At 53.6% G+C, this 17,862-nt stretch overlaps 6 protein-coding genes across 14 annotated transcripts in view; 3 read left to right on the forward strand and 3 right to left on the reverse strand.

Moving 5' to 3' along the window:
* Window positions 1–149: 149 nt before the first annotated feature.
* On the reverse strand, window positions 150–1,225 carry Igflr1 (IGF like family receptor 1). The gene is given in 7 exon segments (XM_012949051.1): window positions 150–186; window positions 188–424; window positions 426–456; window positions 752–756; window positions 942–984; window positions 987–1,073; window positions 1,207–1,225. Coding segments are annotated over 7 exon segments (459 nt in total).
* An 861-nt stretch (window positions 1,226–2,086) lies between these two features.
* Window positions 2,087–4,407, reverse strand: U2af1l4 (U2 small nuclear RNA auxiliary factor 1 like 4). Of its 4 annotated transcripts, none has more exons than XM_004659929.2 (8): window positions 4,325–4,407; window positions 4,120–4,207; window positions 3,715–3,781; window positions 3,582–3,631; window positions 3,408–3,506; window positions 3,129–3,262; window positions 2,929–3,024; window positions 2,087–2,344 (listed from the first exon to the last, which is right to left on the reverse strand). In XM_004659929.2, exons 1-8 carry the CDS (start codon window positions 4,366–4,368, stop codon window positions 2,260–2,262), a joined length of 663 nt encoding a protein of 220 aa, XP_004659986.1. In that variant the 5' UTR covers window positions 4,369–4,407; the 3' UTR covers window positions 2,087–2,259. The 4 variants fall into 4 exon arrangements, with proteins under 4 accessions (XP_004659986.1, XP_045010497.1, XP_045010496.1 ...); XM_045154562.1 differs by having other exon boundaries at window positions 3,129–3,196; window positions 3,715–3,832; XM_045154561.1 differs by having other exon boundaries at window positions 3,715–3,832.
* Window positions 4,408–4,535: 128 nt separating this feature from the next.
* Psenen (presenilin enhancer, gamma-secretase subunit) lies at window positions 4,536–5,847 on the forward strand. 2 transcript variants are annotated; one of them, XM_045155429.1, is made up of 4 exons: window positions 4,536–4,665; window positions 4,833–4,918; window positions 5,307–5,411; window positions 5,570–5,847. In XM_045155429.1, exons 2-4 carry the CDS (start codon window positions 4,858–4,860, stop codon window positions 5,707–5,709), a joined length of 306 nt encoding a protein of 101 aa, XP_045011364.1. In that variant the 5' UTR covers window positions 4,536–4,665; window positions 4,833–4,857; the 3' UTR covers window positions 5,710–5,847. The 2 variants fall into 2 exon arrangements, with proteins under 2 accessions (XP_045011364.1, XP_045011365.1); XM_045155430.1 differs by having other exon boundaries at window positions 4,562–4,665; window positions 4,830–4,918.
* Window positions 5,848–8,942: 3,095 nt separating this feature from the next.
* On the forward strand, window positions 8,943–14,156 carry Lin37 (lin-37 DREAM MuvB core complex component). Its single transcript, XM_004659932.2, has 9 exons — window positions 8,943–9,120; window positions 11,725–11,800; window positions 12,075–12,125; window positions 12,455–12,484; window positions 12,573–12,658; window positions 12,742–12,920; window positions 13,656–13,796; window positions 13,885–13,958; window positions 14,031–14,156. The coding sequence occupies exons 1-9, from the start codon at window positions 9,087–9,089 to the stop codon at window positions 14,110–14,112; spliced, it is 753 nt and encodes a 250-aa protein (XP_004659989.1). The 5' UTR covers window positions 8,943–9,086; the 3' UTR covers window positions 14,113–14,156.
* A 62-nt stretch (window positions 14,157–14,218) lies between these two features.
* Hspb6 (heat shock protein family B (small) member 6) lies at window positions 14,219–17,168 on the reverse strand. The gene is made up of 4 exons (XM_004659933.2): window positions 16,887–17,168; window positions 16,180–16,570; window positions 15,254–15,376; window positions 14,219–15,178 (listed from the first exon to the last, which is right to left on the reverse strand). The coding sequence occupies exons 2-4, from the start codon at window positions 16,375–16,377 to the stop codon at window positions 15,014–15,016; spliced, it is 486 nt and encodes a 161-aa protein (XP_004659990.1). The 5' UTR covers window positions 16,378–16,570; window positions 16,887–17,168; the 3' UTR covers window positions 14,219–15,013.
* Window positions 17,169–17,418: 250 nt separating this feature from the next.
* Window positions 17,419–17,862, forward strand: part of Proser3 (proline and serine rich 3) — a 14,978-nt gene continuing 14,534 nt past the window's right edge. For 4 of the 5 annotated variants that reach the window (XM_004659806.2, XM_045155433.1, XM_045155435.1 and 1 more), the window contains exons 1-2: window positions 17,419–17,463; window positions 17,496–17,537. In XM_004659806.2, coding sequence (XP_004659863.2) covers window positions 17,420–17,463; window positions 17,496–17,537 — 86 coding nt within the window. In that variant the 5' untranslated portion in view covers window position 17,419. Of the gene's footprint in view, window positions 17,464–17,495; window positions 17,538–17,862 lie in introns of those variants that run through there. The other variant, XM_045155434.1, reaches the window with a different exon arrangement.

Raw genomic sequence — 17,862 nt, forward strand, 5'->3', positions numbered from 1 at the left:
GAGGTCCTGCGTGCATAGTGGAATGGACAGAGGGGAAGGAAGATGTCTTGGCTCTTGGCCCATTGAAGAAGACCCCTCTAATGAGGACCATAGATGACAGGCATTTGCTTCAAGGGGACTTTTATTTAGTAAGCCTGACAAACCCTGGCTTAGCTAAGCTTGGATAGTGCCTGTAGTGCATTTGCCAGCCAGGTGTTGGCCAAACTGGCTCAGCCTGGCAGATGGCTCACTTGCCACCACCATCTCAATCAGGGTCCTTAGAGGTGATTGGCTGGGCTGCAATGAGTAGGCGAAAGTGGACCAGGTGGCAGGCAGCCTATGCCTGGCAGCTAGGTACTGAATGGAACCATAGGCCATGCTTGCACCAGGCTCAGGGTCCAGCAGCACAATTAGCTCTTCCAGCACCTCTGGCAGATCCAGGAGGCGAGGCAGGCTTCGAGGCCAGGCCTTGCAGCTCTGGAAGACCAGAGAGGAGTTAAGGGGCTGAAGACTGGCTTCCACCTGTCCCTACAAACCTCTGCTTGAGAGATGCAAAGAAGCCTTCCTTGCCTTCCGTGGGAGGGCAGGACAAGACTTGGAATTCAGAGTTCTCTGTCTAGGTGTCCAGGGACTAGAGCTCCCTGGTGAACTAGACCCTCTAGATTTGAGTTGTCAGAGAACAGACCCCCTTGGGAGGAATGGGCTTCAGAGCATAAAGAGAGTAAAAGGTGGTCTTGCTTGGCTCTTGGCCCCATCAGCCCAAGCCTCCCACCCGTACTTCAATGCAACCAAACCCTCCCAATCTTGCTCTAACCTCACCCACTCCCCTCTTGAAGATTCTGATCTGGTCCCTCAGGCCTCCGCCCACTCCATCTCCCCACCCCCAACACCCTCAGCAAGCTCAGCCTAGGCCCTGCAGTTAGACTAGCACCTTTCTACTGCGCTTCTGCATTCTGTTTTACGGAGCTCCGCTGCTGCAGTGGCTACACAACTCTGCGCCATTGTAGTGCAATACCCGGAAGGACACTTTTGGAACGGGAGCGTTAGGAGATCGCCGAAGTCATTGAGACCGAAGTTTTCAGTAAATTCAGGGTCTAGTGGGAGATGCAGGCTCTAAGGGGCTGCAGAGCCAAGTGCCCTTCCTCCTGGCCCTACCTAGACCACGCCCCTTCTATGCAGACCCATTCAGTGTACCCCGCCCCTTTCCCGTGAGGCTCCTCCCTCCACCAGTGGGTACCGACCCCATCCTTCCGCTCCTAGCGCTGCACATAGCCTGAGTCTACAGAAAGTCCTCTTTGCACTGGCCTTCCTGTCCAGTCTTACCTGGCCGCCCCGCCCCCTAGGCAAGCCTCCCTGACCCAACAGACATCGCCTGCCCGCCGCCCACGGCTATCACCCCACCTCTTATCTCCGCCCAGATTTATGCACATAAACGCAGGCCCTAGCCTCACCCGGAGGCCTGAAGCGCTACCCGCACAAGCTGCAGCATTTCTTGTCAGGTTACCAGTGCTCAAGGCGGCTGCAGTTACGTGGAGGTTTTGGACAACGCAGCTGTCGCCCGAGGGAGCACTGCCACCTAGAGGAAGCGTTCGGGTCCCATCTGGGCGGGACTTCCAACACTCCCACGCTCTTTGCGGGGGGGGGGGGGACCCTGAGGTGGATGAAAGAAGGGGTGGATTTGGGGACACCGAGTTCCATCGCTCCTTTTAGCCAGAAATCTACCCCAGCCTCAACATCTGGCCCATAATCAGAGAGGTCCGCAAAGATGGCTAGCTAAAGTATTCACGCCTGTAATTCCAGCACTTGGAAGGCTGAAATAGGATTGGATTCTAGGCCATCATGGGTTAGAATGGAACCTTGCCTCAAAAAAAGGGGTGGGGGACGGGCATGGTGGTGCATGCCTTAATCCCAGCTCCCCTACTAGCAGCATCCTTGAATGCAGAAATGAGGGGTCAGGCACAAAAACAGACCCCATCCTACCAGTACAGACCCGGACCCCAAGCCACTTTAACAGCTGCTTCGGATATCCTCTGCAGAGCATGTGGTTCAAGTGCAAGAGCGCCACTCCTTCCATCAGGGGTGGGGGAGGCAGGAAACCACAGCCCCATTAGACAGAGTCAGTGTGGAGCTTTATTAGGGGAAGGGCAGTAAGAGAAAGTCCCTGTGTAGAACAGATTACATCATTAAGCCTGAGGAGGATGGGGCCAGAGTGAAGGGGTTTTGAGGAGGGGTCCTGGCCAGGAACATCTATGATCGTGGGGGAGGGGCAAGGGACTAGTCTCAGAAGCGGCCATGGCGGTGGTCTGGGAAATGCCTACGGTGCCTTTCTCGGGGATGGTGGCCCATATGGGACCTTGGAGGTGACCTGTGGGGCAGGAGTGAACAGAGACAAGTTAGAGCTGTTGGGAGTGGTGCAAAGATCTCCTAGGCTTGACTGTCAGGGGTAGGATTGGTGTTAATGTAACTAGGCTTCCAGAAAGTTATCTCAGGATAGGTACTCAGGGATAGGGATCCAGGCAGGCTCATCCTGGTCTAGGCATTGATACTTTTCAGTCTCAGACAGGACTGAGGACTATTCTTAGAGTTTTGGGCCCAGTGTGGTGGCACGCCTTTAATGCCAGCACTAGTGAGGCAGAGGTAGGGGGATCGCTGTTAGTTCAAGGCGAGCCTGAGACTATACAGTGAATTCCAAGGCAGCCTGCGCTAGAGTGAAACTCTACCTAAAAAAAAAAAGTCTTGGGACACTGTGAGTGGGAGTTAGGATGAGGCTCATCTGCCAAGTGTGGTGGCGCACACCTTTAATTCCAACACTCGGAAGGCAGGAGAATCACCTTGAGTTTGAGGCCACCCTGAAACTACATAGTGAATACCAGCTCAGCCTGAACTAGAGTGAGACCCTACCTTGAAAAAAAAAAAAAAATTGTGGCAAGGTTGGCCTGAGGTAGGTACCTGCGCCTGGGTCTCCGCCCATAGAGCTGTCTCCGGAGGTTTCGGGATATGGGTCGCAGGTGCATGAAGTTGCAGAAACCACCTCGGGTACATTCTCTGAGGAAAGAAGGATGGAGGAAGCTACTGAGACTGTCAAACCCCAACCAAGCACTCAAGCATCCGAGACTCCAAGTGCCCACCCCACCCTTGCTCTGCCATACCCCATCTCATACTGCCGGCAGCATGACTCCCGGAAGTCGGTGACAGGCGACAGCTCAGCATGCACAGCCTGCCCGTTGAACCAACGGTTATTGAGTTCAGCCACTGCCCGCTCTGCATCCTCCTCCCGCCGGAACTGAGGGGAAATTGGGTGACTGTGGGCTGTGGAACTCAAGATCTTCCGAGAACTAGTCAGCTCTAAGGCTAGACTAGATTTAGTGATGGCCAACGGACACTGAAACGTTTCCACTTCTGGGCTCTAAGCAGGGGCCGGCAAGCACCTTAACATAGACATTGCCCACAAGGTGGTCCCCGAGGTTGTCGCAAACATTCATCTCTTCAATCTCTCCATACTTCTCCTGCAGTTCTGTAAACACCTCCTGTGGAAGATGGGGAGGAACTCAGCTACATGTGTGGCACACAATAGCAAACCCAGCTACCCTGGCAACCCTCACCTCAAAGAAGTTATCATAATGTTCCTGCACCTCCACGTCGCTCACGTGACCTGGAGGGACCCGGGGTGGAATCAGGGTGTGGCCTGCTGGGAGCTGTCCACCCTACCCCTGCCCTACCTGGTCCTTTACTCACAGTGAGATCCATCTGCCGTTTGGGCCGTGTTCTGTGGATTTCGGTATAGGTTGAGCAGCACTATGGTCTGAACAAAATTTTTAAAAGGGCAGAAACTGAGCACAGAGGGTAACGCTGCCTGCAGGGAGGGTAAGAGGTTTCCACGTGAGCCCTGAACCTCGGGGGATCTACGTCTCTCGAGGTCATCAGCTGCGCTGGGCTCTACGAAACTACAGGGAGGTAGGACCAGGAGAACATGGACTTCTAGGGGCGTGGTCTGCGCGTCGGGGGCGTGGCCAAGGCCTTGGGAGGAAAGCAGAAAGCCGCGAAGAGGGTTGGCCTTAGAAATCCGGAAGAGGCGGGGCCCGGGTGACGGCCCGCGGGAGGAGGGAGCGTGCGGCCGCCCGGCGCGGTGCCGGGGCTCACCTGGCTGAAAGTCGGTTTGTTGTGCAGCCGGGAGCACCGGTCCCCGTGCCGGCAGGCCCCGATCTTAAAGTAAAAAGAGCAGTTAACCCTGGAAGAGGTGCAAAGACAGAGGTGAACTGAGGGCCGGACACCGCCCTGACCACGCGGACAGCGAGCACCCGACAGCCCCCCTCCCCGAGAGACCACTCCCTCCGCCCGCTCTCACTTGTCCTTCTCAGTCCCGAAAATCGAAGCTAAATATTCAGCCATTTTTATCCGAACACTCCCACTCGCCAGCTCCTGACGTCACTTCCGTGGCCTGGGCGCGTCGGGAAGCGTAGTTCGACGCCGCCGCCTCCGGACGCTCGCAACGCCTGCGGGCGCGCTCTACTGCGCGTGCCCGTCGGGGGCGTGTCCTAAAGGCGCATGCGCACGGCGCTGCCTCGAAACAAAGTTTTTTTTTTTTTTTTTGGAAAGGGTTACAAGCTTCGCAGAGACCTGAGGCATCTAGCACCCACGCCCGTAGTGGAAAAAAGCTATCCGAGGTGGGAGGTGTAAGTTCCACTGGTGAGTTGGTAGTCCTTTCGCGCACTCCATAAACGTAAAGAGCTCGTTGGATGGAGAGAGCCGGGATGCCCTTCTTCAGCTAGCCCTCCACCAGATCTCTCATTTGCCGAAGTCGGGGCGGGTTTGTTCGTAATCTTCGCACCTGTCATTCGCGTCTTGCCCAGCAGCCCCTTAGGACTACCTAGCGCAACGATGAATCTGGAGCGGGTGTCCAATGAGGAGAAGCTGAACCTGTGCCGCAAGTACTACCTTGGTAAGGCCGAACCCCGAGGGTCTCGGGGAGAGATGGAGGTGACTGGCCTAGAACGCCCGTGGCAAGAAGGCATGGGGATGTAGAGGGTGAGGTACTGCAGACGTGGACTCTTCCTGGTCTGGGGGAAGGAGAGGCCTGGGCACTGAGGAAAGAGGAAGCTGAGGCATCAACTTTTGGGTCCCAAGAGAAAAGGACTGGACTCCAGGGTCCTAAGAAGGGGGTGGTTGAGGAATGGATTTCCTGGATCCTTGGGGAAGAGCCTGACTACCTTGACGTCAGAGACCTCCGCTTGAACTTGGGGATGGGAGAGGACCATCCACATGGGTCTTCCAGGTGAAGATTAGGGAAGATCCGCATCGCCTTGACCCGATGTGTCTTCTCTTCCTAGGTGGGTTTGCGTTCCTGCCTTTTCTCTGGCTCGTCAACATCTTCTGGTTCTTCAGAGAGGCCTTCCTTGCCCCAGCCTACACAGAGCAGAGCCAGATCAAAGGCTGTGAGTCTAGGGCCCAAAAAGGGAGGCCGGTGGGGTGGCGGGAAGGGATGGTGGAGGCTCTAGAATGCTGGGCACTGTGACAGAGAGAAAGGGCTAGACTGGGGGACTTCAGATTGCAGCTGGAGGCCAATTCTCCCCACTTGTGCCCCTCATTTTAGATGTGTGGCGCTCAGCTCTGGGCTTCCTCTTCTGGGTGATTGTACTGACCACCTGGATCACGATCTTTCAGATCTACCGGCCCCGCTGGGGGGCCCTTGGGGACTACCTCTCCTTCACCATACCCCTGGGAACCCCTTGACAACTCTCTCACAGGCTGGTAGCCTGGTCTTTCTTCCAGGATGGGCTCTTCTGCTCTAAATTCAATCTCAAGCCCAAAGACTCTACCTGTCTCTCACCTTCTTTGCTGACGTGCCCCAATAAAGGACCCAAACTTTAATATTGACTTTGTGGGATGTTTTGGAGATTGAAGCCTAAAATGAACATTCAGAAACATTTACTGAGTGCTGGAGAGATGGCTCAGTGATTAAAGGCAAAGTGGTTAAAGGTAAAGAGCCTGATGGCCTGGGTTCAATTCCCCAGGACTCATGCAAAGCCAGACACACAAAGTGACACATGTGTCTGGAGTTCCTTTGCAGTGACAGGAGGTCCTGGTGTGCCCATTCTCTCCCTCCCCCCTTAATTAAATAATTAAATATATTCAAAAACATCTCATGAAACTGGGCATGGTGGTGCACATCTGTAATCTCTGCACTCAGGAAGGTGGAGGCAGGAAGATCCGAAGTTCAAGGCCAGCCTTGGCTACATAGCTTGGGCTCCATGAGACCCTGTCTCAACAACAACCAAAACAAATTTTTATTTTTTTTGGTTTTTCGAAGTAGGGTCTCACTCTGGTCCAGGCTGACCTGGAATTAACTCTGTCTTCTCAGGGTGGCCTCGAACTCATAGCAATCCTCCTACCTCTGCCTCCTGAGTACTGGGATTAAAGGCATGTGCCACCACACCCGGCTACAAAAAAAAATTTTGAGTAAAGCACTTTGTGCCAGGCTTGGTGCATTTTTTTCTGTTGAATACTATTCATAACCCTTTGAAATAGGAACTTTTTCTTGCCCAGAAACCCTATTTTACAGATGAAGAATCATTCCATTCTAGGAGCTTCTATCTAGCCATACTGCTAGTTGTGAATTTTAAAAAGTGACTTGCGCTGGGCGTGGTGGTGCACACCTTTAATCCCAGCACTCAGGAGGTAGAGGTAGGAGGATCGCTGTGAGTTCGAGGCCTCCCTAAGAATACAAAGTGAATTCCAGGTCACAGACTATAGTGAAACCCTACCTGGAAAAACAAAAACAACAACAAAAAGGTGACTTGCCCAAGCCAGGTGTGTGCCATCCTTAATCCCAGCACTCTGAGAGGCTGAGGTATCAGGAAAACTGCACAGGAGGCCAGCCTGGGACTACAGAGTGAGTTCCTGGGCTAGAGACCCTGCGTAGGGAAGGGAGGCAATTACTTTCCTAACTGGGGATATAGTTTAGTAATACAGCACTCACCCAGCATGTGAAGTTGAAAAACTCAGCTTTGAGGCTGGAAAGATTTCGCAGTGGTTAAAGGCTTGCGAAGCCTGATGGCCCAGGTTCAGTTCTCCCAACACCTACATAAATCCAGATGTAAAAAGTGGCCCATGGGGCTGGAGAGATGGCTTAGTGGTTAAGGCACTTGCCTGTGAAGCCTGAGGACCCATGTTCTATTTCCCAAATCTCACATAAGCCAGATGCACAAGGTGACACGTGTGAGGTCGCACATATGCACAAGGTGGCGCATGCCTCTGGAGTTCAACTTCAGTGGCTGAAGGCTTTGGTGCACCAATTTCCCTCCTCCATCAAATAAAACACACGCACACATAATTGCTATTCAAGGTACAGTCTTGCTCTAGCTCATGTTGACCTGGAATTCACTATGTAGTCTCAGGGTGTCCTCGACAATTATGTGTTGTGCTGGGATTAAAGGCGTTTACCACCACACCTGGAGGTATATATAACTTCTTTTAAAAAGTTTCTGGCTTTGATTCTCAGCATGACTAAACAAGATCCCGCTCTTTTGGATTTTGAACCTTAACATTTTCATTTGAGTGGAGATCATGATGGGAAAGGCCCATCTGAACCAAGACATTTCTTACTCTCTGAAGAAGGTGCCTTCATAATAGAAATATTCAAACTTTCTCAGAGAAGCTCCTTTGACCATCCTGTTTGAAATGTTAGCTTGTTATGGTGGCTCATGCCTGTAATCCCACACTTGGGAAGCTGAGGCAGGGTATTGCCACAAATTGAAGCCAGCTTGGATTACATTATTCCAGACTAGACTGGGATGCCCTGTGTCTAAATAGATAAGGGGCTGGAGAGATGGCTTAGCAGTTAAGACACTTGCCTGCGAAGCTAAGGATCCAGGTTCAACTGCCCAGTACCCACATAAGCCAGATAGGTGCACAAGGTGGCACAAGCATCTGGAGTTTGTTTGCAGTGGCTGGATGACCTACTGGCCCATTCTCTTAAATAAATAATTATCTTAAAAAGTGAAATTTAATTAATAACTGAATAGGTGAAATTTCAGCCCCTACTAGAATATTCTTATGACTATTTCAAAGTATAATCTTTGGCTGAGGATGCATCATTCGTGAAGCCCTGGTTTAAACCCACAACCCCGCATAAACCCAGCAAGGTTTACATGCCTGTAATCCTAGTTCTGAGCGAGGGAGGGGCAGGAGAAGTTCAAGACCATCCTCGGCTGCATAGGGAATTTGAGGACAGCCTGGATAACATGAGACCCTGTCATTCGTATATTTTCCTTGCTTCTTCTGTTACATTTCACTTAGAATGATTTGTTTATTGTCAATCGTCCATCCTCCTATATAAGCTCCACTGGGGGAAGCGGATTGTATGTGTCATCCCGTGCAGTGTCCTGGTACCTGGCTGAATGCCTGACATACTAATAAATATTTTCAGGGGACTGGAGCAGTCAAAAGCGCATGTTTGCAAAGCCTGTCCTCCCATCTGCGGAGGGACACACGCAGAGGTAAATACTAAATTGCTGAATGAATAATGTTGTACCTGAAAAGGCAATGCAGCTGGCTGGCGCCTAATGATTTCACCCAAATAAAAGACCTAGTCTAACCCCAGAATAGTCTTCCTCTTAAGAACTACAGACTTCCATAGTTAGTTCTGTAAATGCGTAAGTTGTTGCTAAAACCGAGAACTACAAGACCCACAGAGCCTTGCGATGCTGGAGCCTTTGTTTCCCACAATGCCCTACGGGGCGGGGCGCAGGCGGTGTTGCTCCGCGATCTCTGGAGCTTGAACTACATCTCCCAGAAGGCATCTGGGTTGTCGTTGGTTTGTTTCAGGAAACATAGCCTCGGGAAGGTGGGACTTAGTGCTGGGAGCCGACCGTAGAGGCTGTCAATTGGCCAGAGGATAAGATTGATCTCTTCCATGGCTAATGGAAACTAGCGACTGCCGAACAGGTCTATCCACAGAAGGGAAGGAAGGGAGGGTCAGCCGGGGCGGGGACCTCCCGCCCCAAGCTTCCCTTTGACTTGTGCCTGCCCGCCCGTCTCCGGCCTGGCCTTGGGAGCCTCGGTCGCCTTTGGGCTTTTCTGACCCAGCTAGTCAGACCCAGACCCGCATCATGTTTCCGGTGAAGGTTAAAGTGGAGAAGTCAGGTGAGGCCCGGGAGCCCAGGACGCTGCTGATCAGAGTATGTATGGAAGGCCCGAAAGACACGGTTATTGCGAAAAGGCGTCCTCCGTGACATCTTTCTGCAGCCCATCTGACAGTCGCGGCGCCGGGCACGGAGCGTTTGCAGGGCCCCTGCACAGCCTCTGGGGTGTGCTCGAAGGAGCTTTGAGACTGATTCCGCTAGTGCAGTGGTGCTAACACGTGCGGATTCGGAACGCCTGACTCTGACAAGGGCCCTGTTCTTACCCTACTTCACTCTCCCCGTTCCCAGCAGTGGTCATGAGTGAGACATTGCGCTGTCAGCCTGAGGTACAGGGACTCTTAAACATTGATAATCGCTGCATTCTGGTGATCTTAGGATGTAGGAAGTGCGATGGATGGGGAAACAGGTCAGGTAGAGGCAGTCAGCTGAGTTCGGGCCAAACTGGAAGAAAGCCCAATACTGGCATGGTAAGAGCAGTAGGGATGGCACACAGAATCCAGAAACAGAATGGCAAATGAGGATGTGAGGTGGGATAGATGTTATTAAAACAAAATGAAGGACTGGTGAGATGGCTCAGTGGCTAAAGGTACTTGCTGACACAGCATGCTGGCCCAGGTTCAATCCTCTAGTGCCTGTGTAAAGTTAGGTGCATAAAGTGGCACGTGAGTGGAGTTCATTTGCAGCAGCAAGAGGGGCCTGGCCTGCCCATTCACTCTCTCAAATAACTAACTAAATAAATTTATGGGATGGAGATTTGGCTCATTAACCCAGGTTCAATTTCCCAGTACCTATGTAAAGCCAGGCACACGAAGTGGCACATGCATCTGGAATTTGTTTGCAATGGTTGGAGACCCTAGTGGCTCATTCTCTCTGTGTCTCTCTCAGCTTTCAAACAAATAAATAAAATATTTTTATAAAGAACAACAAAATGAGATGGGGGCTGTGGGTGCAGCTCATTGGTAGTCACCTGTTTGGCATACATGGCCCAGGATTCTACCATCAGAAAAATAAACCAGGCCTGAATGGAGTAGGCCCTAGAATCACAGCTATTGAGAGGTGTAAGACAGTTCACTCATTTGAACCAGGATTTCAGGGTCTATCTAGGCAACATCACGAGACTCCACCTAAGAAATCCAAAATGGAAAAAAAAAAAAAAAACGGTAGGAGAAAGTAAAGGGTCAGGAGTGGGTATATAAAGGGACAGCCAGTGCACAAAGGAAACAGCAAGGAGAAATGGTGGCTTTAGTGAGTAGTCTAGGCAAAGAAGAGGTAGGGGGAGAGAACAGATCTTGTGGGTTCAGGTAAGGACTGTTGCTGTGAGGGAAATAGCTCAGGGAGGTTTTGAACCAAAAAGTGAGTTGACACGGGTGTACCCCAAGATGTCAAAAAATATTCTGAGTGGAAAAATAGAGAGGGCATGACCACAAATGATGGAGGAGGAGGCTGAGTACAGACCTACAGACCTCACCTTCTGGGGGAGGGGTTGTGGAATCCTGGAGGGTTCTATCCTAGGGAAAATCAGGGTTAGTTTTTTGTTTTGTTTTGTATGTGACTGTGTGTGTGTGTGTGTGTGTGTGTGTGTGTGTGTGTGTGTGTATGTTGTGTGTGTGTGCGCACATGCATGTGTGTAGGCCAGAGCACACCATTGGGCATTCTCTTTAGAAACGCTATCCATCTGTTTTTGAAACTGGGTCTCTCATTAGCCTGGAACTCATCAATTAAGGTAGACGGGCTGGCCAATGAGCCCTATGGATTCTCCTGTCTCCACCTGTCCAGTGTTGGGATTGCAGGCTTGCAACACTACTTGGCATTTCTACATGGGTACTGGGGATCAAACTCAGGTCCTCATGCTTGCAAGACAAACACTTTACTCACTGAGCCCTTTGTTTCTTATTTGGATGGTATTTGGATCTGTTACAGGATCTTATGTAACCCAAGCTTACCTTGACTTCACTATGTAGCCAGGACTTGTCTTGGACTTCTGATTCTCCTGTCTTAGCTTTCAGAGAGCTGAGGTTTCAGGCATGTGCCATCAGGCTTGGCTAGGTTTGGTTGCCTTTTAGGAAGATTCACCTGGCTACTTTGTTGGGAGTGGATCAGAAGGGGAGACTTAAGTTAGGAAATTAAGGGGTAGGAAACAGCAGAGTAGGGAGGAGGTCAGTGGATATACACTAATGAGGCCAAGTGGGCTGAAGTGGGAGAGGGAGAGTGGTATCCATGGTGAGGCCAGTGAAGGGACTGGAGAACGGTGGAGTCATCACGGTGAGAATCCAGGAAGAAGGGTAAGTTTAGAGACACTGAAGCCAGTACAGAACTTAATGGAAAGAGCCTACAGACTGTCTAGGGGGAGTGTTCAGATTATGGGCTAAGTTGGGGTCCAGGAGAAAAGCCAACAGAACAGAGTTGTTGCCCAATCTATACTCTTGGCTCCTGCCCAAGACTCTTTGCCTCAGTTGCCCCAGTCCCCTGTGTTCAGCCTCTCTGTCGAGCACTGGTGGGCATCCTTGAGGCTGCTTGTAGTGTCCTTGGGCCAGGCCATAAAGTTGGCCTCTATGAAGTGTATATACACACAAAACTGACTCATGCTTGGACCTTCCTCCTCCAGAGTTGGAGATGGCCAAAGCCCGAAACCAGCTGGATGCGGTTCTGCAGTGTCTGCTGGAGAAGAGCCACCTGGACAGGTTGGGACTTCATCCAGCATGGGGTCACAGGGCTAGGAACTGTGACAGGTTGGGACCTGGTCCAGCATGGGGCCACAGAGCTGGGAACCCTGGCAGGTTGGGACCTGGTCCAGCATGGAGTCAGAGGGCTGGGAACCCTGGTGGATCCTAAGTGGATCTGGATGGAAGCCTAGAGCTGACTTAGGGGAGAAGGTGTCTTGTGGGAAGGATACTCAGTGCTATCCCACTCAGGGGCCCTTGGCACCCTGAACTAACAGTTCTTTTCTGCTTCCAGGGAACGTCTGGATGAGGAAGCTGGGAAAACTCCCTCAGACACTCACAACAAGTAATGTGTTTTGATGGGATTTGGACTGGAGAGTTTGTGTTGGGTAACATTTTCCCTCACCCCAAGCCCTGATCCCTTTGTCCTGTGCTTGCTCCATCACAGTCCAACTGCTCCACATGACAATGACCTGTGGCAGCAGTGGATAAATTCCCAAGGTGGGACACAAGGCCCAGAGGCCCTTTTTTTTTCTGAGCTAGGGATAGAACCCCAGGGCCTCTGCATGTACCAGGCAGTGCTTACACACTGAACAATATCCCCAGCCTTTGGGAGGCTTTAAATGGGGCATTTGTTTGAGGCCCAGCCTGGTGACACCCTGTCTCTCTCTACAGGGATTGTTCCATTACTGCCACTGGCAAAAGGTAAGGTGGCAGGGGCCTCAGCCAGCTGATTAGTTCCCAGTGCCACCCCACACACACCTGGAGTCTGACATTCCCCTTCCCCACACAGGCCATCTGCCCGCTTCCCTCATCAGCGGAGGAAGAAGAGGAGAGAGATGGATGATGGGCTGGCTGAGGGAGGCCCTCAGAGGTCCAGTGAGTAGGCCGTGACCTAAGAGGATGGGCAGGGAGCCGAAAGGGTCCATGAGAATACTCACCTCCTACCCCACCCACTGCAGACACATATGTGATCAAGCTGTTTGACCGCAGTGTGGACCTGGCCCAGTTCAGTGAGAGCACACCTCTGTATCCCATCTGCCGAGCCTGGATGCGCAACAGCCCCACTGTGCGGGAGCGGGAGCGGGAGCGGGAGCACTCACCCAGCTCTCCACTGCCCCCGTTGCCCGAGGATGAGGAGGTGGGATGGGGAATGGGTAGTGGGCCCTGGTCTGGTGGCCAAAGAGGGCAGGGGTGAAGAGGGTCAAGGTATCTCCAAGTTTGTAGTAGTCAGACAGTCTGCATCTCCTAAATAAATATTGAGTCAGAATACTCAGCTGTGTGCCCTTAGCTAGATCAGGACAGAGGTCCTTGAGTGACGGACATGGTCTCCTGGGCTAGGGGGATAGGAAATAGGATTCTCTTCAGTAAGTAGACATGAACTCCAAGATCAGGGTTCCCCCAAAAGCTCAAGGGCTGGAGAGGGGTCCTTAGTGCAGACAGGTATGGCCACCAGATGTGACCTTTGGTGACCAGATGGGACCCTCTGGGTTGGGTAGAGATGAATGGGAGTTTGGAAGTCACCGGGCCTGAGTAGGCAGGCAAGGACAGACATACAGAACTGACCCTTTGTATGGTCAACATCTGAGCAGACATGGTCACCTGGCCATGGGAATTGGTGGGACAGACGTTACCCCTGGACAATTCCCTAGGGCAAGGCAGTTTGTTCCACCTGAGCTGACAGGGATAGATAGGTTTCCCTGGGCTGGGCAAGGGTAGACCAGGCTCCTCGAATTGAAGAACCCAGGCTGGTAAAGGTATCTGCCCTTCAGCCGTGAGTCTTCCACTGTGTGGATCAGTGAGAAAGGAGGGATGACATACACTCCCAGCTTTGTGTTCACTCTCCTAGACTTCGAATGGGACTTTGTGTTCACAGGGTTCAGAGGTCACCAATAACAAGAGTCATGATGTGTACAAGCTGCCTCCACCCACAGCCCCTGGGCCACCTGGAGAGGCCTGCAGACCCCGCATTCCATCCCCACTTCAGCCTGAGGCCCAGAGTGCCCCTGGTGATGAGGTAGATACAGAAAACTGGCCTTGGGCATCAAGGCATATGCCTTGGGGCTCAGGCACAGCCAACTAGCCTGGCATCTCTGTCCACACAGCCCTCTGAGCCAGAACCTTCACCCTCCACACTCATCTATCGCAACATGCAGCGCTGGAAACGCATCCGCCAGAGGTGAGCATTTCCCATCTCCCTTGCCCCTCAGAGGACTCTGGCAGTTGCTGAGTCATCACTCTCCTTCTCCAGGTGGAAGGAGGCATCTCATCGGAACCAGCTCCGCTACTCGGAAAGCATGAAGATCTTACGGGAGATGTACGATCGGCAGTGATGTTCCTAGGACCCACCACAATAAACATATCCCCTTACCCCTGACCTTACACTGGCTTGTGCTCCATCTAGCCTGGCCTTCCTGGCCCAGACATAAGGCAGTTGGCATCTGTCTAGCACATTTATTGAGGACTGACCTAGGAAGGTGTGAGGGCATAGGGTGACAAGGAAGATAATGTGACTCCTTGTTGGCTCTTGGAGGAGCCAAGAGAGGATAACAGGGTTGCCTACGGTTTCTGTCTGGAGACCCAGGAATCAGGACAAAGGAACTGGGAGATGATGGTTCACAGCCTGACAGCTGTGCATTTGGGGGCGTGGGGCAATGGAAGTGTCTACAGTTTGAGGTTGGAGGTCTTGGATGGCCTGAAATGGGTGTCCCAAGGAGTAGGTGGTCAGAAAAGGATTCAAGAGTATGACTGGCTGGCCAAGCTTCCCAGTCAGAATGGACTGGGTGCAGTGGAGTGTCTGGTTGTAGGAAATGAATCCAGACTTAGGGAGCAGGCCGGGATGTTGTGGAGTGGAAGTCTAGGACATTGGAGGTGGGGACAAACTTCGAATGGAGGCAAAACTGCACCATAATCTACTGTCAGAGTGGGGGAGAAGTGGAAATGGGGTGTGGGGATTTTTCAGGGGAGTCAGTGGTACAGTGGAAGGGCATAGAAGCCATGGAAGTGGTGTCAGCATGGTGAGAATAAGCGGAGGGTGGCGCTGCTTCCTAGCCAGGGCGGTGTCCTAGGTGGGGTCCGAAAGCTGGAGGAGTACAGAGGTGTTTAGGGTGGTGAGGAGGGGGCCGGATCTCCATTCGTGTGGGAGGGACTGTCTTGGCGCTGGGTACATCTGGCTGGGTGGAGTCAGATCGGCTTTTTAAGAGGGGAGGAGGGCAGTCAGGCACTCCTGGACCCCTACTTGGCAGCAGGTGGTGAAAGTGGGGGCTGGGCAGGCGCTGGTGCGGCCTGGATGGACAGGACACCTTCGGGGGACAGCGCCGAGGTCACAGCGGCAGGGTCCACACCGGGTGGCAGGCGGTAGCGGCGGTGGAACTCCCGTGAGATGAAACCGTGCTCGTCCTGGAAGGCAGAGGGGCTTGAGCGGCCCGCCCCTCCCGCTGCCCGGCCCGCCCCAGGCCTTCTGCCCGCGCTTACTGGGCGTTCCTCATGGCGCGCATGCACCTCCACATGGTCACCAACCACCTTGACCGCGATCTCCTCCGGCGAAAAGTGCTTCACGTCCAGCAGCACCGAGAAATGCCCGGGGTCCGTTGGCACCTGAGAACAGCCCACGTGGAGGTGGGATGGTCAAGGGGCGGGGCTCCGAGGACCCAGCTAGGCCCCACCCCCGTCACCCCCGTGGGTTCTGATGCTGTGGCTAACTTTGGCCTTCCGATGTGGGGAGTCAGTACCCCTCCTTACCTCTTCACCCACAGTAACTGGAATCCTAACCCCTGTAGGCACTGGGTTCCATTCTCATATAGAGTGAGGAGATTGCCTTTTACACAAGGTCAGGGTCCTCTGCATTCACAGGGTGATCAGACCTGTGGCACTCCACCCCCTCTGCACGGATTCCACCGATGCCTCCGCCTCTTACTCCCCACCCCCACCAGCCATGTGAAGATGCCTTTTACCCCAGTTTCCAGAATCCTCGCATCCCAGGACTTCCCGTGCCTCCTTCAGCCATTGGTACCCTTCTACAGTACACAGTGCCCAGGGCCCAGGACCCCTTCCATCGAGTCACAGCTTTTACCCATCCAGGAGACAATGGGTCACAAAATCTGCCCCTAAGGAGTCACTGCCCATCCTGTGCCCAGATTCCCAGGGTCACCTGCCTCCTTCAGATTCCTCAAGACTTCCCCTGAATGACCTTCCACTACTTTCTAACTAGGAGACCTCTTCAAGGCCACTGAGACCTCCCCATCGCCACAGAAGCTCAGCTTCTTCACTATGAGCAGGCAACTCCCAAAGCCCCGCTAAGTGGCTTTACTACGCTCCAAGTCAACGAACATGCTCTCCAACAGGGTGACCCAGACCCCCTAGTCTTGTTCATGGTAGAGTCCCCCCCCCCGACTTGGAACCTGGGCGGTGGGCAGCGCCACACTGGGGGCGCGCAGGTAGTAGGGGGCGAGCGCGGCCGGGCATAGCGAAGCTAGTTCGGCCTCCAGCAGCCCCTCGCCGAAGCGCTGGTCAAAGAGGCGTCCTGGGGCGGAAAACCCCGGTAACGGGGCCGAAGCTCGGCGCAGCCAAGAGGGCTGTACGGGCACGGGGATCTCCATCCTGCTGCTCCGCCACCCGGGTCCCGCAGTGCCCCTACGTGCGCAGCCGCCGGTTTATACTGCGCCCTGTGCCGGCCCCCGGGCGGGCCTCCCCGGGACACTGGGACCGAGGCCAGCCTCGGCCATTAGTAGAGCCTTATTTAGAAACTCCAATAATGATTTGGCCATTTATTATTACGCTCCTACTGGATACCTGGAAAAGGACACCAGGAAAACGTCATTAAGATTTCCCCCTCATGTCCAGAAGGGGAAACTAAGGCTAAAGGGCAGAACCCTTACGGGTGTGAGGGACCTAACTTAATGTAGTTGGGAGCCAGGGTCCGAGGAGTGCACGGGAGGGTTCTCAGTCTCCTTAACCCATCCCCGCCCTGCTGGCAACGCAGAGCATGACGCACCAACGGGTCTTAGGACCGGATTCCTGCAGAATGCAGTGCCGGGGCCAGACTGTCAGGACAGACACAGAACAGACAGACCCTACCCCCCTGTTTAGCCAGCCCTTGGGCCCAGACCTTGGAGCAGGTCGGGCCTAATTCTGTGCCTCTGACTCAGCCTCGGGTGCTCGGCGTCCAGGGGGCGTGAGTAGGAACATCCAGGCAGCTCCCCCGGGGGCCGCGCGCCGGGGCCCGAAATAGCTCATTTTGATCCCACTAACTGGGCCGGGTGCCCGGGCCTGGCAACGAGGGCAGCCAGCTGCTCTGAGCAAGAGGGAAGTGGCTAGGTGACAATCAGAACGGGGTGGCTGGACCAACTGATGACGGTTAACGAGGAGACAGGCTCCCCAGTGGTAACGGGTGTCACAGTGGATAACTTGGCGCCGGGTCCTAGCGACCGCAGCCACACGAGGGAACGGTTATAAATCACCGCTGCTGGAAAAGCCACGGACCCTGGGCTCAATTCCAAGCTTAAGCCCAGCCTCTGATCCTTTCCATTGGCCTACAGCCTTGCCAATTACTGCTGCACGCTACCGAGTTTCCAATCAAGCACGCGCACTGCAGCCCTCCACCTATCGGAGGTTGCCTGGGCGCTCTCTCGGCCCGCACGAATGGGCCCGCCCACCAGCCGCGGGCTTGTCTGCCTCGTCGAGCTGCCGCGACGCGCGCGGGCGGGTTCTCAGGAGCGCCGCCGGCGGACGCGCCCGGGGAGATGCGGGACGGTCGCAGGTGAGGTTGGTCCCTCTTCCAGAGACCTTGGGAGGCCTGGGGAGGTCCGACAGTCAAGGCGGCTCCGGTTTAGGAACGTCTGGGCGCTCCGGGCCTAAACGCACTGAAACTACAACTCCCAAAATGCTGCCGAACAGCTTTGGCCGCTGCAGCCGTAGACCTCTCCAGCACTCGGACCTTTTGCTCCTTCGGATTGGGGTTTCCCCCAAGCGTATCCAAGTGAAAGTTGGAAATTGAGTTTCTTAATTTTAACAGTGTTCTTCAGGTACCCATGGATATTGTCTTTGAACTTTGCGGTTTAGGTAGAGCCCAGAGAATCATGGGA

Source organism: Jaculus jaculus, chromosome 7, assembly GCF_020740685.1.
Source record: "Jaculus jaculus isolate mJacJac1 chromosome 7, mJacJac1.mat.Y.cur, whole genome shotgun sequence".
NCBI classification, from domain to species: domain Eukaryota; kingdom Metazoa; phylum Chordata; class Mammalia; order Rodentia; family Dipodidae; genus Jaculus; species Jaculus jaculus.

What these genes read in the sequence shown, in the direction of transcription:
- Psenen (XM_045155429.1), top strand. Translation starts at nt 4,858, where the DNA reads ATGAATCTGGAGCGGGTGTCCAATGAGGAGAAGCTGAACCTGTGCCGC. An exon ending in GTGCCGCAAGTACTACCTTG is followed by an intron (nt 4,919 to 5,306) that starts GTAAGGCCGAAC and finishes TTCTCTTCCTAG; the next exon opens with GTGGGTTTGCGTTCCTGCCT. An exon ending in GCAGAGCCAGATCAAAGGCT is followed by an intron (nt 5,412 to 5,569) that starts GTGAGTCTAGGG and finishes CCCTCATTTTAG; the next exon opens with ATGTGTGGCGCTCAGCTCTG.
- Hspb6 (XM_004659933.2), bottom strand. Translation starts at nt 16,377, where the DNA reads ATGGAGATCCCCGTGCCCGTACAGCCCTCTTGGCTGCGCCGAGCTTCG. An exon ending in TGGCGCTGCCCACCGCCCAG is followed by an intron (nt 15,377 to 16,179) that starts GTTCCAAGTCGG and finishes GGCTGTTCTCAG; the next exon opens with GTGCCAACGGACCCCGGGCA. An exon ending in CGCGCCATGAGGAACGCCCA is followed by an intron (nt 15,179 to 15,253) that starts GTAAGCGCGGGC and finishes TCTGCCTTCCAG; the next exon opens with GACGAGCACGGTTTCATCTC.
- Lin37 (XM_004659932.2), top strand. Translation starts at nt 9,087, where the DNA reads ATGTTTCCGGTGAAGGTTAAAGTGGAGAAGTCAG. An exon ending in CCCTCAGACACTCACAACAA is followed by an intron (nt 12,126 to 12,454) that starts GTAATGTGTTTT and finishes CTCTCTCTACAG; the next exon opens with GGATTGTTCCATTACTGCCA. An exon ending in TGGAAACGCATCCGCCAGAG is followed by an intron (nt 13,959 to 14,030) that starts GTGAGCATTTCC and finishes CTCCTTCTCCAG; the next exon opens with GTGGAAGGAGGCATCTCATC.
- U2af1l4 (XM_045154561.1), bottom strand. Translation starts at nt 4,368, where the DNA reads ATGGCTGAATATTTAGCTTCGATTTTCGGGACTGAGAAGGACAA. An exon ending in AACGGCAGATGGATCTCACT is followed by an intron (nt 3,632 to 3,714) that starts GTGAGTAAAGGA and finishes GGGTCCCTCCAG; the next exon opens with GTCACGTGAGCGACGTGGAG. An exon ending in TGGGCAATGTCTATGTTAAG is followed by an intron (nt 3,263 to 3,407) that starts GTGCTTGCCGGC and finishes ATTTCCCCTCAG; the next exon opens with TTCCGGCGGGAGGAGGATGC.